At 40.6% G+C, this 18,756-nt stretch overlaps 1 protein-coding gene and 1 long non-coding RNA gene across 2 annotated transcripts in view; both read left to right on the top strand.

The window, feature by feature from the left end:
• Nucleotides 1-3,332, top strand: part of LOC117532803 (V-set and transmembrane domain-containing protein 2-like protein) — a 74,748-nt gene extending 71,416 nt beyond the window's left edge. The window contains exon 4 of the mRNA XM_034196303.1: nucleotides 750-3,332. Within this exon, the coding sequence (XP_034052194.1) occupies nucleotides 750-1,181 (432 nt within the window). The 3' untranslated portion in view covers nucleotides 1,182-3,332. The remainder of the gene's footprint in view (nucleotides 1-749) is intronic.
• A 5,638-nt stretch (nucleotides 3,333-8,970) lies between these two features.
• Nucleotides 8,971-11,495, top strand: LOC117532862. Its single transcript, XR_004566937.1, has 3 exons — nucleotides 8,971-9,029; nucleotides 9,552-9,657; nucleotides 9,990-11,495. It is a non-coding gene; the product is annotated as an uncharacterized LOC117532862 (long non-coding RNA).
• The last annotated feature ends 7,261 nt before the right edge of the window (nucleotides 11,496-18,756 follow it).

The raw sequence follows: 18,756 nt of genomic DNA, 5'->3' as shown, positions 1-18,756 counted from the left end.
AAAAAAACTAAAAAAACACATAGTATAGTATATATATATATATATATATTTATCCAGGATAAAAGCCACATAGCTGCACCTGCAAGGTGAATACTGGTACAAAAAAAAGTGTTTGAATGCAGGTTTATGATATCACTGCCCCGACACGAGTGGATCTGACTTTAATTACATTTGTCTCGAGTGTTTCGTCAACTTAATGTGTTGCTTAAAATAATACTTCTGCATACATTATGTGACACTGTGAGTGTTGCACGGCCAGATACGGCTCAGCTGACTCAGATAAGGAAATATATGATACATTATGATGTGATATGATGTGATATGAATGATAATGGGACACATTGATGTCTGCACTCACAGTGTACTGTGGACTGTACGTAATGTTACTTTGATCCGGTTACTTATGTTGTGGCAGATATTTAAGTAAGCTTTCTTAACGCTAATGTTATAATAGTCAGATTGCTCTGAAGATGGGAGGTGATATTCTATTAATGTTCACCTTCACACAGTCGGTGATTTTTGCCGGCCATCTTTCCTGCAACGGCAGTTTTTCTGTATTTCCTTTCTCCTGTAATATGACTTGATCACTTTAAACTCCGCACACTGAGCTCTGATTGGTCAGCAGGATACAATTATCCTGTAATTGCCAAATATGTGGCCACCAAAAGTTCTTCAAGCTTGTATTAAGTAGGTTTATTCCCGGTGTAATCAAATTATTTATTTATTTTCATCTGTTTTATCTCTACCAGGTTGTTAAGGTTGTAGGAAGCAACATCTCCCATAAACTGCGGCTCTCCCGGGTCAAGACATCGGACGAGGGCACCTACGAGTGCCGCGTCATCGACTTCAGTGACGACGTGGGCTCGCGCCACCACCGCGTCAGAGCCCGCCTGCAGGTGGTGCCGGAGAGTGCCGTCAGAGAGGGAACCAACAGCGACAACTTCGAAGCCCTGGACGACACCAAGGGAGGGGCCGCATTCGAGGACGAGTCCCACGGCGGCGCCAAAGAGCACGTCCATCACCAGAGCCACGGGAACCACGGCAGGCGGCCATCGGCGGCGGCCCCCCCCCACGGCCACAGCCACAGCAGCCAGCAGCACAAGGCGGGCAGGGAGCTGAGGAAGAGGGACGTGGACAGGAACCACAATGACTGCTCCAACGAGCCAAGCTGCAAGCTGTAGACATTATTACACCTAAGTGATAGATTACACAAGGATTGCATTACATGATATGTGTCACCGCATAAAAAGCTATTCTTCCCACACAGTGCGAGCATGTGCACAAATCCAGAATGCCTAGAAATGGCTTATTCAGAGCACGGTGCTGTAAACTGTGCTGGGGAGCGTAGCTTTTTCTTGCTGTGCATGGGACTGTCTGCTTCACGACGTTCAGCAAAGAGGGGCTGATGAGTAGATCTAAGCAGCTCCATTGTTTCTGGTCTCAGCACTTATTTAAAAAAAAAAAAGACTTACTATAACTCATGCTTTGTTCGACTCTTAAGATACTGTAAATGACACAACCCTGCTTTCAGGCTCATTCTTCTTCCACTGCCTTACTCTTTCGTTTAATACACCCTCAGAAAAAAAGGATTTAGACTTTTTGCAAATGGGTCTATGCCCAGTAAAAGAACAATGTTCCTTTTCTTCTGAGGGTGCACAGAATGAAGCTAAAGCGCCAGTAATTCTTCCCTGGAAATCTTTTTCCGAGTCTGATTCCTTAGCGTTTTTACATTCATCTGCATCTTTTTTATGTTTTAAACAACGATCACAAATCTGTATGCAGCTGATTCTTCAGCAATGTATTCTGTGTTTACTCGCAGGGGAAAGAAACACGCTTTCTTCAGCAGAAACTCATCAAGGTCCCAGAGCTGCAGTGCTCATCAAGGACAGATACCGCCTCAATTCATTTGCCTTGGAGTGAATACAGTGGCGGTGTGGAAAGTGTGGGGTTTCTAACAAAGCACATCACAGGCTGTATATTCTTCTTTTGAGATCATGAATCTGCAGCCCAACAGAAAATGTGATTTTTGTTCACAGCCTCCGCAGGTTGAATCCACTCATGGCCGTTCAGGCTGAGAGAAATCAATCATAGGGAAGATTAACAGTTTGGAAAGCCAGGAAAAGATCAATCTGTGCTACTAAATTAAAAAATCTGACTTGGTGTGCCTCTGAATATACTCCTTCTTGTCTAGAAATCAATGAAAAAAATGTATCTTTTTGGGAAGAGTGTTGCTTAGTTCCCTTATTTACAATGCTCATCAATCATTTAAAAAGCCTCAATCCTCTCCACTAGAAGCCTCTAATCCACTATGACTGTATAATATGAAATAAAGTTAGAGCATGTTCAGTAATTTTCTTAAAAACTTTTTCAACACACAAAGACAGTGTTAGGGTATTTTGTCATTTATGTATTCAGTTAAATAAAGAAATATCCATTCTTTTTTTTCTACTTTAAAGTCCTTTCAAATAGTTTTTAAAAGCAGTTTTCTGTTGCTTTACTGCTCTCCAGAAGTGCTGTACAGACCGATGAATGACATATTCTTTTCATAGCTGCACAGAAAGGGGTTCCCCTTATGTCTCTTAGTACTTAAAGCAGTATTTATGAAACTACTGTACTGTATGTGCAAGGCCGCCAACATGAGTGTTACCTTGTTTCAAGCGTGGAATTACTTTTGTGCAGTTCAGGAAGATTGGAAAGGCCGTTTTACAACTGCCAGTTTTGTAACTCGATGATAATCTCTTTGCTTGCGAAAAGCATTCTGAAAGGGTAAAATAGGACAAAGTAAAAGTGGGAAATAATACCGGATACAACCTTGAGCATCGTGAAAAAAAAGAGAGAAATGTTGTTAGGGAAACACTTATATTTATATACGGAAGACGATTAGGGCCACATGAAAAAAAATGTGGGGATGTTAAAATGTATTTGGATTCAGATTTCTGACTTTAATCTCAGAATTCTGACTTTTTTCTCAGAACAAAAATAAAACTTTTTTTTTCATGTGGCCCTATTCCTCTTCCATTGGCTCTTGATACTGCCTCAAAATAAAGTGTGTCTCAGGGCCATGCAGGGCTTTACTTCTCTGCTCCATGACAGGAGTACACCCCTCCTGTTATTGTTGGCAGACCCAGTAATATGAGAGGGTGGAGCCCTCAGTGATTCAGTGAGTGGGGTTGTTTTTATTCCAACGACGATTTGATGTTTTGTAAAGATTCTAAGAAGTCACTGTCAGAAAAAAAAAAGGAAACATGTACATTTCTTCTAGAATGTTTGGTCTCACTCTTAAGTGTATGGCTTTATCAAATGAAATAAATTGTATATGAAACAACAGTTAATCTATGGTCCTTTTTCTTATTGATTTAAAGGGTATGAAAATATTCAAAAGGTTAGTGTGGGTATTCGTCTACTAGCTTGGGTTTAGCTTTGGTCCCTGCTAGTGTGCGTTAAGGAAAAACATTAGGCGGTGTGTAATCGGTGCTGCCACAGCCCCATCCCCACCATGCTGCTGATGACTAATGGTGCCACTGTCAGCCCTGGCAGCAGGATAAATAGCAACAGCGCAGTAAGAGATAAAGAGGCGCTCTGCTAGCGTTAAGCCAGGCCAGCCAAATACAAAACACGTGAGATCGTGTTTCACTCTAGAAGCCTCATACATTCATTACGGAGCGATGAGGCGCGGCTCCGGGGTTCTCCCGTCAGCGAGGTGAGGAGATAATGGAGGTGGCTTCCTGTTTCCTTCATTTTAAACATCCCCTGCTCCCTGTAGGGCTCTGTGATAACAGGTACAATGATAGATCGGCCGCTATCATGAGGCGTTCAATTCCTTTGTGCTTACACAACCTGCCTGGTGCACCCTGTGGCCTTCAAGGAGCCACACATGCAGACAGCGTTTCATGCCCCGGCCACTCGAGGACAAAAACGGCCGTTTGCGTTACTGTTTAGTGTCATATAGACCCAGGGCCGCCCCTCCCTACAGGCCAATCACGCAGGCTGCATGGGGCCCCGCCTTGCGCAGGGGGGCCCGCCCAGAGGGCCTCAGCTGCTGTGCGCAGTTCTCCGCTCAGTTCTCCGCGCACCCCCCGCGAGAGTGAGAGTGAGAGGTGACAAGAGGAGCACGTCTGTAACCCGACACCGTTGCAATGAATGGCCACTAGTGCAGGTGAAGAGATGTCGGTGAAAAGACAGTTTCAGTCCGGCGCAAAAAACAAAACATGAAGAAACTAGTGCATCACTCGAAGGTGGGTTTTGTATGAGTCAAATGTACAACTTACGAATGTTGTATAAGTCAAATTGCCAATTGCCATCTTAAAACATCAGCTGCAATTCACGACATGAAGAAGGCAGTCTCTGCAGAGCATATAGGCTAATGGAGATGCAGTTATTGCCAGCATTCTTTATTTACCATTCATTCATTATGTTATGCCTTTTATCTGCTAATGTACAGGAGGAAGAGTGATAAACTGTCTGTCTACTTGGCTTACATAACAGTTAAAGTTTACAGCTTAAAAAACATGGAGCATTTTTTCCCCTTTTATTCATTTTTATGTCAATTTGCACATTTCATGGTGATGCTCAGCCTCTCCCCTTAACTCCTAACAGTCATCATCATGTCAACCACAACACAGAGAAATACTGATATAAATGTGTGTGTAGTTGTTGATACATTGCTGACAGAGGGAACTAGAATACAGATTTAAGAAATATCAGTTTTTGAGCATGTCATAAGCATGTTTTGTCTTGACTATATTACAACTATATTATAATAAAACAATATAGTATTTTTATTATTTAATTGATTATGATTATCATTATTAGAAGTAGTTTATTTGCATTAATTATGTTTTTATCTTTTTGAGGCTAGTATTTGGCAGGAAATGCAAAATTCACCTGTAAACCCATACTGAACAACATACATGCACATTTACCATTTACCTCACTGTATAAAAAAGTAACCGTTGATAATAATAATAAACAGGAATTATATTTGCAAGCCTACTTTGTTTCCAAAAAAAAAAAGTGCACTCCTGTCGGTTGGGGGGGGGGGGCCTCATCTCACAATGTCGCTTGGGGCCCCAAGTTGGCCAGGGGCGGCCCTGTATAGACCATTCGGCCACACGAGGACGACCGCATACGGCACTAAACGACTGAGGAAACGATAACGGGTCCCAAGGTGGATAGAACGGCATACGCAACGCTCCGTGTGTTCGCCCCATACGATCATTTTCTGATAATGATTGCGCAATAGCCCCGCCTCTCCCCACCTCTGCTGCTCACCTCCACGTACCCCGCGCCATTGCTGATGTGTTTCGCCACCAACAACAATGGCGGATCGCAGAGTTGCTATCGTGCTCCGGACGCTACTGACCATGCTACAGTTCTTTGTGCAACATCTACAGCAGACTTACACATCCGGGGGGGATCTTACTCGCTGCTTTTGTGGATATGGATTGCAGCTTCAGCGATCATTTTCTGATAATGATTTTGCAATAGCCCCGCCTCTCCCCACCTCTGCTGCTCACCCCCGCGTCAACTGCACACTGAATTCAGATTATTTATCTTTCTCTCGATATGGACATAAACGCGAGTGAAGTCTAATCTGACAGGACGGAGACACCTCTCAAACTACCTAAACTAGTTATAAATATGTTTATTTTTACTGTCGGCCGGGTCACTCATTACTGGATCAGCTGCTGCATGAGACACTCACTGGCGCTGTCCAAAGAGAGGGTGGAAAAAGAGAGGCTCCGTGTATTTTTATTATTATATTATATAGAGTCATTATTCATTTGTTTTAAAGCTCAATAAATAACAAAGAAGACCTTTGACCGGCACTTTTATAATTTTGTCGGAAGATTTAAACTTTAATACACGTTGACTGGCGAACAACTCTGCCCGGTTCCCTCGGCCCCCACCGCGGAGAATAAACAGAAGGGCAACCATGACAACCATGCTTCTTCGCTGCTTTTGTGGAGGAAGTTACAGCGCCACGTACAGGCTCCTGGATATGTACTGCAGCTTCTCCAGCGGTTGGAGCTAAACGGAACGGTCTCTTGTAGCAAACACTATCCGGATAACTATTGCCAGAGCCATATAATAGAAGAGTTATGACAACGGAAGTCCAAAAACGGTTATCGTCACGTGGTTCATGTAGACGAGGATCGTTCCCCGGAAGTTCATGGCGGGCAATGTGAATGCATTGATAACAGGAGATATAACTACGATTTTTGGTAATTATTAGTGAATAAAGGTTTTGATTTGCAATATTTATACAACAAATCGATATGTGTATGTATTTACATCAATATGTTTTAAAAAATAAAATAGAATTTGCTAATATTAAGTGATAATATTAGGATTAGTGTGAACAACTAGTTTACATGTTAGGCTAACAGTGCCTTGGTTAAAGAGCCTGTTGCTGTTTATTTATAGCTTTGAATTCTTTAAAACCAATATTATCTTCTTAAACTTGTATGGTAGTCAGGAGCATCACTTTCTAATGTTTATTGATATATTTAGAGGGAGGGGATCTAAAGTAATGCTTTAAAATTCAGATTAGATTAATGTCTACCATTTTCTTAAATTCATGGTAGTTTCAGTAACCATGGTAATTGAGGACACAAGTTATCTAAATGACTAATGTCATCTTTATGGCTTTCAGAAAGGACAGGAGACCGACAGGTGACTATCAAAGGACTAGCAGCAGCAGCATGATGATGTTAAATGTGTTGTTTTAGGAACATCCATTGCAAATACATGGAATTCAATAAACATTGAATAGCATATCATGCAGTTTGTCTGTGCCTTTTCCTCCTTGTTGTCCTGGTTTGCTGTGCTGCCTCCTAGTCGCCACCATGGTTTGCTGTGCTGCCTGGGGATGCTCCAATCGCTCAGAGAAAGGAGTACGAATGTACAGCTTCCCCACTGACACAGAGCGGAGGAAGCAGGAGCAATTTCACGACCAACAGCAAAAAAATATGTGATTTATATACAAACACTGCATTTGCACTTTTTAACAAAACGAAAACCACACCATTGGGAAAGCTTAATGTTTTGTTTAATACAAAAAACAGGGATAGGCTTGAAAAACACTGAGAGTTGAGACTCAGGGTGCAGGGTGAGGGTCTCAGTGCAGGTATTCAGGCTCCATTGAATCCCCCTCTGGTTCTTGTGCTGAAAGAGGGATAAACAGACAGGAGAAAGGGTTATACACACCTATATAGCACACCTATTGGATGGGAAATTGCCTTGGGGAGATAAGGTGTGGTCTTTGTTCCCAACTGAAGTTATGGAACTTTATTATTTGTGAGTTTAACAAAGTATGACAAATGGCATCAGTAACATATGTGATATGAATTTCTATAAAGTTGTCTCACATTCTTGGTCATATTGTATATACTAGTGCTGTAGCGACGCGTCGACAAAATATCGTCGACGACATATTTCCGCGTCGACACCATAGACTGTATGACGCCACACACACGTGGGTCACCCAAAGCAACAAGCAGTTCGCAATCGCACTTCTAACACAATGGAGACTGAAACGGCTACCAACTCCTCCTCACAGGATTGCGCACGAAGCCCTCAAACGAAAACATCTCGCCCCAGGTCTTCAAAAGCATGGGAATATTTTAAAGTTAGTCCAAAACGCAAAGATATTTATATATTTATATCTCACTGAGACTGCTGCTTGACCGGAAGCAGCAGCTAGCTGTGGTGGCAACCATTAGCAGCTAGCATTTGCTCTCCGATTTAAAATGGAATTATGGATTATAAATTCAATCATTTTTGTATACAGAGACGTTAAAAACCTATGGATTAACCGATTCAGCCGCGTTTTTTCTCATTTGAATGCCATTGAACACGTATTTTGATCAGATTGACAGCTACGGCGGTGAGACGATCTCCCTAGAAGCTCTGTGAAGGTACGTGTTGTGATGACTGTATTTGCTTCCCCTGTCGCGAGTCCGGATCACTCAGTGATGATACTATGTACCTACATAATCTGTGGAGTCTCAGCTTTAATCGGATATCTTGTATGTGCAGCTACGATAAGTAATAAGGGTACTTTTATCTTGAGATCTGTGCCAATGTCCGTTAGCATTTTTCGCTCAGGGGTCATTTAGATGCTTCTTATGAGACTTGTGTTTTGTTTTGGTAAACATGGTTTGTATCGTCAGTTAGCTGAGATTATTTCCGTTAATCTGGTATAACACATTAATAGGTTCTTAAATATTAAGATCCCCTGAGACACAGTATCGTGAAAAAAAAAATTTTTACATTACGTTTTTTTTACATTACGTTTTTTATGAATTGAACAACAGAAAAATAATCGTTCGATTAGTCGACTAATCGATCAAATAATCGCCCGATTAATCGTTTTCAAAATAATCGTTTCCCCCCAGCACTAGTATATACAGTATGTAATGAGTATAACATGTCCAGTAAGTATAAAGTGTTTCCTAATACTGTGTATTCAACCCAGGGCTCTTGACTAACTTTTTTTCCCATCCTCCCGGAACCGTCCCGAAATACAATCTAAGCCGTCCCGAAATTAATGTGGGCCGTCCCGAATTTAAAATGTTAGTTTTTCTACATTATCATTAGTTAAAATCATTCAAAGTGACCTTTATACGGTGGCCGGCAGGTGCAAACGCTAAACAATGGCCAAAAACACACACACGCAGGAAACACCTGCAAATAATGAAATGAAAAACCAACAAACCCTGAAAACACATACAACAGAAAAACGCTGCATTTACAGAAATGATGCAAGCTAAACCTACAACACACAAACCCCGAAAACAAACGCAACAGAAAAACGCTGCAAATACAAAAACGATATGCAAAGTCAAAAGCACATACAACCGAAAAACACATTACAAAAAAAAAAGACATTACAAAAAAAAAACATTCCGGAAGTGCTTCAGGCCTCTAGGGGGCGCGCTACGTGGAACAGATTGATGTATGACCAGACATAGAGAGAACGAACAAGAGGAAAGAAAGTTCATTTAAGTGGAGAAAGATATAAGAAGGTAAGTTTTGTTTTTTTATACATAGAGCGTCATATTTATATAGCTAGCGTTAGCGTGCCTAACTACTACACCAGCTGAGGGAGGAGAGCTTCACGTGAAGAGAAGATAAAGTGAGGGAAGAACATTGTAAAGAGATGACAAATCAAGTGCAGGCAAATAACACGGGCCATAGTGAGTACCGCGGAAAAAGGACATTTGAATTCTTAGCAGTTTGTTTATATTTATGTATTTGTGTATAGATGTTGCTACTATACAGAGCTTTAGCAATTGCCTGTAACTATGGTCATGCTAATAAAGCTATTGAATTGAATTGAGAGAGAGAGAGAAAGTGACAAAATGTGAAGAGGGACAAAGTAATGACAGGATAGTAGTGTGCATTAGACATTCAAGGAGAGAGAGAGACAAATCACAGATTCAACGGTGAACATGATGTATCTATTTATTTAGCTAACCACTATTTAGACTATGTGTTTTGATTGACTTGATTACATGGATTTACTACATCAATGTATGTATTTTCAGGCCGCCATGTTGTGTCCTTTCTGTGGCCAGCATCTGGGGACAGTTCAAGTGTTCTGTGGCTCCTGTGGCAAACATGTACAGTTTTTGGCAGAAGTTGAACACAACAGTAAGTTCACTTTTTTTTATTGTATCTGTTTCAAATGCAAGAAATAAGGATTCAACACACTACTCTGTTTAGAATACTAATTGCAGATGCATACACTAGTTATCAGCATGAAGGACACATTTTTTCATTGTCTGTTTATGTGAAATATGTAGAAGCCATCATTAAATTGTAGACCAACGCATGATTAAATACACAAAACAGCTTATATTATACATTCATAATTGTGTATTAGTTATATCTTTATAAAGAACATTATACATTTAGAATCAGATTTTGAGACAGTGAGCCATGACATGTTTTCTTCTTTTTCTCCTTGTGTTTTTGAACTATAGAAGTTGCAATCATCCTCCCAGCATGAAAGTATTTGTCATCTTTTGCAGCTGTTGATATTTTTTGTTAAATTATTATCACGTTAACCAACAGTTGCCACGTTATCATAAAGATATACAGTATAAGATCATTTAATTGTCAAGTAAATCAAGCTGCAAAATCCATAAGCAGCTCCTATATTTACAGTACAGTATTGAACATAAGACAGATTTGCGAACATCATTACCTGCATTGTCGAACTTGAGGAATTTCCTGTCCTGTGGACCATCAAATATTCAGGAACTCACGCTCGGGACCACCAGTGTCCACTCCATCCTCAGTTTGTCCCTCATCGTCAGTAAACTTAACCTGCATCTGATGAGAGGGGTCCAATGAGGCCCGTTTGAAGCTGCGGATTTCTCCATCCCATACATTGGCTCTATTAATATTAAACCTGCTGCAAGAGTTATTTTTAATTTTTGCAGAGAGTTCTGCAACAATGTCTGGCGCAGTCAGGTATTCTGTGCTGGGAAAGACAAAGTGATGTATTGTAATATTAAATGATGAAGCTAGTAATAAGATTTACAGTATAGAATAAAAAAATTAAGTGATAAAAGTAACAATTAATACATTTCCTCTGCAGTTTGCTCCGTTTCCTCTTCTGGCTCAGACTGACTATCAATAATGATAAGTGCATACACAGTTGTGTAGTTGCTGCATTGAGAAGACAGTTGAATAATTACTTTCAAATACATAATATATGCATGACAGTCATATTTGCAAAAGGATGTCGATCCTCTTCCTGGTTTTTTTAATACATTGGGTTCTAAACTGACAACAGCACTTTGTCATACTCCTGCACAATCCTTGTAAACATTTGAAATGGATGCAACAAACAATATCTGACCTTTGAAAAATATTTGTGGGTGTTTTTTGTATCGTCTTCACTAAGATGTTGTGGGTGTCCTTTGGAAATGTATGAAAGTATAATTGTTCTGCTTCCTGGCAATATTACCCACTGGGATTGGGAGGCTATGCAAACAACCAAATGTACAAATAAAAATACACACCAAACAACTGTGTCACGATGCAACTGTCAACATCGTTTACCTATAGAAGGTGTTCTGACCCGGGGCAGATTGGACCTCTTCCTGGAATGGGGTTGGTTCTCCATCCTACTTTTACCCAATAAATAATGATGCAGTTTATCTAATGACAGTGTCATTAGCACACATTACAAAGGTATTTATTGATTTCATGTTCACAAATTCAAACCTACATGGTATAATTACATGTTTAATTAGTCTTACCCGATCAGACGCTGGTTGTGGGTGCCTGAGAGGTCTGATAAAGGTAAACAAAAAATATATTCAAACTACTGTACTGTTAAAACATTCTGCTTCTTGTGGCACAAAATAACATGTTGACAATGTTTTATTTTACCCTGGCAAACTGTTGTCCATTCTGGGAGTGCTCTGTTCATTTGGAAAGTCCCACACCTGCATACAACACACAAATGACTGACTGAAATAAAATAAATTCACTTTAATTAAGAATAAATGCCACGATAGATCCAAACTGACCACGGGTGTCAGCAAGACTGTCTCCAGATGGCAACTTTGCAACAACCACACTGTCCTCGTCACTTGAAGAGGTTGTTCCAGTGTAACCTAAGAAAATAAAAGTGTCATGATTAATACTATACAAATAATTGTTCCCCTACGTCTGTACCTATCATCAAATGTTGGTTTGAATCCTGAATTATTGGATTGACGTCAATCAGAAAGGATTCAATCGAAACACAAAATGTTTGTGAAATGTACATTATATTGTTGACCGTCTTTTTCACTCTCACATTAGGATTTAGGGCACAACAAACCAACATTGTTGTGAGAAAAAAGGTTAATTTAGAATTACAATCCTTAAGAGGGAATTTATATTTAGTTTGAACAGAAGGAAAGTTTGGAAGCTTTTGTTGATACTTAAATTCCATTTCTTCTGCCACTATTCATAAAAGACCATTTGATGTCATAAGTTCAACCACGAAGAGAAAGGAATGATGGGTGGAATGAATTGTGTTAAGAAATATAGACAGAACAACTGTTATGTTTACATTTGAACTATTATACAGTTTAGTGCTTTAAACAAGGGGGAATATATGTCAGAAGCACTTACAACTGTTTTCAACGGCTTCAAGAGTACAGATGTATAACGTAATTCGTTGGTAGGGCTTTCCAATGGCCTCTTTGTACATCTGTACTGTGAAAGGGGTGTCCGTTCCGGGGATATTTGTTATCACCCTCGCATCAGGGTACAACAAGACATGGGCACCATCTTCCAAGTCCTGGTTAAAGGCTTTCTGCTTTTTTATGGCAGCAGCCAACAGTTCTTCACATGCCCATTGAGGTTCAACATTAAGGGGAAGTGACCTCCCTCTCACAGGTTTAAGGCAGCCATCCATCCTCCTCATTACTCCAACAGAAATCTGCAAAAAGACAATAATATGCAAATGAATAAAACATTTTTTCGGACATTATATGAGAGTGTGGTGAGCAGATTTGAATGACAGATGTATTCATAATAGAAAACGTTGCATACCTTAACCAATTTCTGTTTATTTTTGGAGTTATGCCGTCCCTTTGTAAAAAAGGTCTCTCCCTCTTTTTTATTTCCCTATATTTTTGAAAGGACTCTACAGCTGAGCTTCCTGCTACAAAAAAACAGGAATAAAACATTCATTACTCTTCATTATGTTCAATAGGAGTCTCATCCTCAATCCCTTCTGAGGAACATCTTATAACACATTCAACAGTAGGTAAGCCACATAGTTTAGAGATGTATTTGTATAATAACAGAATTCAAACTTTTAAACCAAGTTTTCTATAAATACTTATTGTTTGGTAATAAAACGAACAACCTATTTACCTGCACTGGTGCTAGACTGTGCACTTAGATGTGCACTAGTGGTGGGCATCTCCTCAGGGACTTTGTTAGTCACATCTTTTAGAAATGTGATGTCTCTGCCACATACACCACAAAAGCCATGCGAAGATGTCACGCTGGCACCACAGAATGGACAGTACATCTGTGGAAAAATAAAATGTAGGACAGCTAGGTTAAGTCAAAAAGAGTGGATATTTTTCGGCTACCTAAATATTATAATAGTATTAAAGAACGGTCTTTCAATTAACTCATCAGAAGGCAACCTCCTGTCTATCCCCCCACAAACCAAGCACCGAACCTGGGGGGACAGAGCTTTCTCCATCGCTGCCCCCTCCCTCTGGAACTCACTCCCATTAAACATCAGAGACTGCACCGACCCCCCCACCTTCAAAACACACCTCTTCAGACTGTCTTTTAATGTGGGAATAATGTTGTGTTGCTGTTTTAATATTTTAATTCAACTTTTTACATTTGATTTCCTTTTTATCACCACATCGCATTTGCGGCTCAGTTGAGGCCCCCTCCACGAGGTGAGGGCGTGAGACCCCACCCAGTCTGTGTGATCTGCGTGTAGGGAGGGGCGTCCCGGTTCTATACTATATCTATATTATGTCAAGAGTTACCTTTAGGTGCACAATGGCTCTTGCAAACTCTTTGATCAAACACGCTAACGCTAGCTACGTAAATATGACGCTCTATGTATAAAAACAAAACAAAACTTACCTTCTTATATCTTTCTCCACTTAAATGAACTTTATTTCCTCTTGTTCGTTCTCTCTATGTCTGGTCATATATCAATCTGTTCCACGTAGCGCGCCCCCTAGAGGCCTGAAGCACTTCCGGAATGTTTTTTTTTTGTAATGTCTTTTTTTTTTTTTAACGTTATTCGGTTGTATGTGCTTTTGACTTTGCATATCGTTTTTGCAGTGTTTTTCTGTTGCGTTTGTTTTCGGGGTTTGTGTGTTGTAGGTTTAGCTTGCATCATTTCTGTAAATGCAGCGTTTTTCTGTTGTATGTGTTTTCAGGGTTTGTTGGTTTTTCCATTTCATTATTTGCAGGTGTTTCCTGCTTATGTGTGTGTTTTTGGCCGTTGTTTAGCGTTTGCACCTGCCGGCCACCGTACCTTTAACATGAATAAAACATCATACAAATTATTAGATGATAATTCATCAACCTTTTTATTTGAGTAAATCATTCAATCACATAAACAAAGGCCAAATATATTTAAACAAACACACAAACGAGAAAATTACTCTAATATTGAATCCAATCAAGTCCCATCCAATTAACAAAAAAAATCCAATACTGTCCTGAAGACAGAACCCAGAGTAACCACTAACCAGGATGACAGTCTGTAACACAGTCAGGAGACCTTTACAAACGGCCCCGCCCCCTCGCACACAGACGGGAGAGAGAGATCTCGTCTGGATTGGAAAGCTCGAAAATGCATCATAGACGCATGTTGTAGTCTTATTGCATATTAGAAACGGAGTTGGTGAAACTAAAACTGCAAATGCGATATAATGTGTATGTAGCAATAATACATATAACATATATTTTTTAAATATCTCCAATACCGATAAAAAGTCCGATAACGTCGGAGCTTAACGTTACCACTGTCTTTAATAATTCCGGCCCGTTTAATACCGGGGCTCGGTACCCATCCCATACATGGGGAGAGACGCAGCATATTGCTAAGGACTAAATACGATGGAGAGTTCTCTTCTCAGCCTTATTACCCATAGGGGATGAAGAGGAGTAAGTAAATAAAGAGGCCGGCGCTCCAGGGTCTGGTTCTGCTGTGCGTTTTTGTGATGTAACGGTAAAACATTTCAGAATTCCTCCGCGGGATGCCATTGTACATCACTCAACCCGCGAAATACACACACTCAGTACATAGCTAGACCCGCGAATTCGCGGGCCAGGAATTCGCGGGCACAGCCAGCTGGGCGGCTGGCTGACAGCCAGCGGCACAGCTGTAGCTACATGTGTGTGTATTTCGCGGGTTTCTAAATGTTTTGTGCGTGTGTGTTTATGTTGACAAGGACGTTTAATATGCTACACAAAACGTGCAGTCGGTTTCATTTTCATCGCCATTTGTAGTAGAGTTAGCAGGGTATTTTTATTTTAACTCTCGTCCCAAATTCGTCCCAAAATTATTTTGTATCCTCCCCGACACTATTTTTTTCGACGACGGGACGTCCTTAAGCTCGAGCCCTGATTCAACCACTATGGAATATGTATGTGGGCAGACAAAACTGAGTTGTTCTGTGTGTGAAGTAACCTCAAGTCACTCCGCAGGCACATTTTGATGCAGACCAGTTTGTCAAGACAAAAAAGGGCAAGACTAGGCTGAGAGCAGAGGCTATACCCACCATCTTCGTGCATCGCCCTGTGGTCAAAAAGAGAAGGGCCCCTGCACCACGATTCACCCCGGGACCTGTATCTACAAAGCCCATAGCTCATGATCACAGCGATAGTGTGAAAGGTGACACAGGTATAATAAGTATGAACTCTTAGTAACAAAAGTAATATTTCTTATTTTTAAGTGGTATAATATTTTAAATGTTCGAACATTTACAGTGCCATGTCTTCTACTTACATTAGTCTCAAAGATTGAGGGAAGAAGGGAAGGGATCACTGCCCTCCACCTGCCAGAGGAGCGCAAACAACAAAAACAAGCAAGGTGTCCCGTCATGTACCTGGAAGTTTGGGTTGGCAAAATGGAGTAAGAGAGGGACTTGAAAAACCTTGGTGGCTGTCTACTCATGTTGTTACAGTTGTCTTGGTTACAGCTCTCAAGTTTTTTTTTGTGCCATTTCCACATCTTTAGAAAATATGAAAAAATTGAAGTGAAATCAACCTCATCTCTGGAGAACAAACTTCGATTTCTCTGTCTTGTGAGTTTGCAGTCTTGCAGTTTTGCTCCTCCACCTGTAACATCACTGCCCCTCCACCTGCCATACAGTAGGTTACTAACAAGATGACTTATATAATACAGTGATATAATACATGTTTAGTATGCTTACTTATATAAAACAGTAGTATTAAACTTACCTTGTGTTTTAACTCTCACTTAAGTTCCTCTCCCTTTGCCATCAATCCAAAATCAGCTGAGCTGCAACATTATACACACAGGTAATAATCAACATAATCACAAGGACACAATATGGCTCTGCTAAAAACATTCACTCTTACACGCACCAAAGTTATATTTATCTAATATTTAACTCCCTCCACCCCCGCATACAATCCCGTTTAGAAGCCCCTCTTCTCTAATTCAACAACGTTGGACCAAATAGACATTAAGAGAACGGAATTTACAATTAAAAGGCTGTTCAACGTGTGTTGCTAACTTGCTTCGGTATCCTAGCTTAATCTGTTATCTGTAAACGTTCCCTAAATCTACTAATTTAGGGATAATCCACTGACATCCTTTAATACACATGTTCAATTGAATCAGATGTACTGATAATATCCGCAATATAAATCTTTAAACTTCTTCTTACCTTTAAAAGTCCGTCACGAACGGTCTATTATGCTGCAACTCCACAGCTCTGCTAGCCTTGGCGCTAACTTCCGGGGAACGATTGAGAGGCTCCACGATCCGCCATTGCTTGTAAAAAAGTGGTCCATTGGAGTGAACGGAGATGTCATAACTCTTCTATTATATGGCTCTGACTATTGCGTGTGGACGGAAGCTTGTTTGCGATTGCGTTTGCGTTAATCCTATGCGTTTAGCCGTTTTCTTCCTCGTGTGGCCGGGGTCTCAGATGTGGGTGATGGGAGGAGAGCTCAAAGGTAAGTGAGAGAATCGTCCATCATCATTTATTTGTGTAGACTTAAAGGGGTCCTATTATGCTAATTCCATAGGTTCCATGATTGTAATGTATGCCTCCACTGACATGTTTCCATGCTTTAATGTTCAAAAAGGTCTTTATGTTCCTCATACTGCCTGTGCTGCAGCACCTCTTTTCACCCTCTGTCTGAAACCAGGGTCCAGTCTGCTCTGATTGGTTAGCTGGCCAGCTCTGTTGTGATTGGTCAACCAGCTTAGAAATGTTCCGCCGCTTAGCCTATCAAGTACAATGTGTTGGAGCGCTAGCCAACAGAAGCGTGACTGTTACGTAGTGATGTCACTATGTTACGAAAGTTAACAAAAGAGTCCAATGGAAATGTTCAGGCAGTGGGGGAGTGTGTGGGAGAGAAACTCCCTCTGGAGGGACCTTTGGGATTTTAGCCTTTGCAGACCATTTACATGCACAGAAAACTATATGACACACTACAGGAAAGGGAAGACCCAAAAAAGCAGTCTGGGTCACTTTAATAATATTTTAACATTTTCTCCCCCTTACTTTGGTGTTCGCGGTCAAATTTGACCGGTCCAGTTTTAACTGCTATTACATTAACACAAAAACCATTAATCATCACCAAATTTCATTTAACACCCTTTCAAACTGTACATATTGTATCAGACTACTGGTAAACATAAAAAACTGCAGTAAATATACAAAGAATAGACACTGAACATGTATTGCGTTTGCCAGGTGTGATCCATGTGGGGGGATGGGCACATATGAGCGGGAAATGTGTGAAATTGTTCCGTGTGTGCCAGGTGTGATTCACATGGGGGGATTGGGCACATAAGGGGGGAACACATCTAGAGTGTGTGTGTGTGTGTGTGTCAGAGTCCTGCACGGGTCTGATTTTCAAGACCCGCTCCCGCGACATGCAATACTGAATCCGCCCCGTCACCCGCACATATTGCCAATTAATTCCGCAAATCGACCCGACCCGTCGGCACAAGATCCGCAAACCGTCCCGAACCCGCATATCCTATGAGCAGTGAAAACATGCAATTATTAACACACGCGTATTTGGCTCAAAAAGCGTGGGATGTTGGTTATTTTCTCCATCTAAGATGACACCAAAAGTCTCCCAGACATTGGATTTCGCTCTTGAGGAAGAGTCATTGAAAATGCTGTAGGCTATTCTCCGCTAGAGAGCTTCACCTCAGCCATTTCGAATGTGGCGCGCTCAGCAGCAGATTGATGCGCTGCAGAGGTCATGATTATGCGCGGTCCCGAGGGGGAGAGAGGTCTGAGGATGTAAACATTAAATTAAATTATTATTATTTTAATATATTTATTATGCAACACCCGCATCATCTTTGTTTTACCTAGAACCGAACCCGGAATTTTTTTTTAAAAAAGTACCACTATAAAATAAAATATCACTCTTTTTGCGGGTCCGATGCAGGACTCTGGTGTGGGTGTTTGTGTGTGTTTTATCTGATCCGGATGGTTACTAATTCCTTTTCTTTATGGCAGTCATTTTTGACCGGGAACACCACGAGTGTTACAAAGTTGACAAAATCATCCAAAATTCAATGAAAGTGGTGGTCAGCAATTGTATATGTTCAAATGTCTACTGTGAAGGATATCATAAAGCCTTAATGCAATCGAATTTAAAACAAAAAAGTTATGATTGATGAAAGTAGTAAATCGGTCAGATTTGACCCGAAGACAACAGGAGGAGTAAGCTAATTCAAAGAAAAGACAATGCGTAATCCACCTTTTGAAACTTTACTACCCCGTTTGTGGCATTTTATATAATTTTGTGCAGCTCCCTCTGAAGGCATACAATGCTTGAGTCGCATTTATGCAGAACTATTTCAAAGGCCTGTAAACAGTCTTTGAATGGAATAGATTAAACGTGGCCAGATTGATAACCTTTTTAAAGTAAAAAGGTTATCAATCTGGCCACGTTTAATCTATTCCATATTTTATTTAGTTTGTACCAATAACATTTGACACCTAGCCCTTTGACTGCAACATCACAAAATTA

This window comes from Gymnodraco acuticeps, unplaced genomic scaffold (genome assembly GCF_902827175.1).
Source record: "Gymnodraco acuticeps unplaced genomic scaffold, fGymAcu1.1, whole genome shotgun sequence".
Taxonomy (NCBI): Eukaryota; Metazoa; Chordata; class Actinopteri; order Perciformes; family Bathydraconidae; genus Gymnodraco; species Gymnodraco acuticeps.
This window is presented reverse-complemented; position numbering and strand designations above follow the sequence as displayed.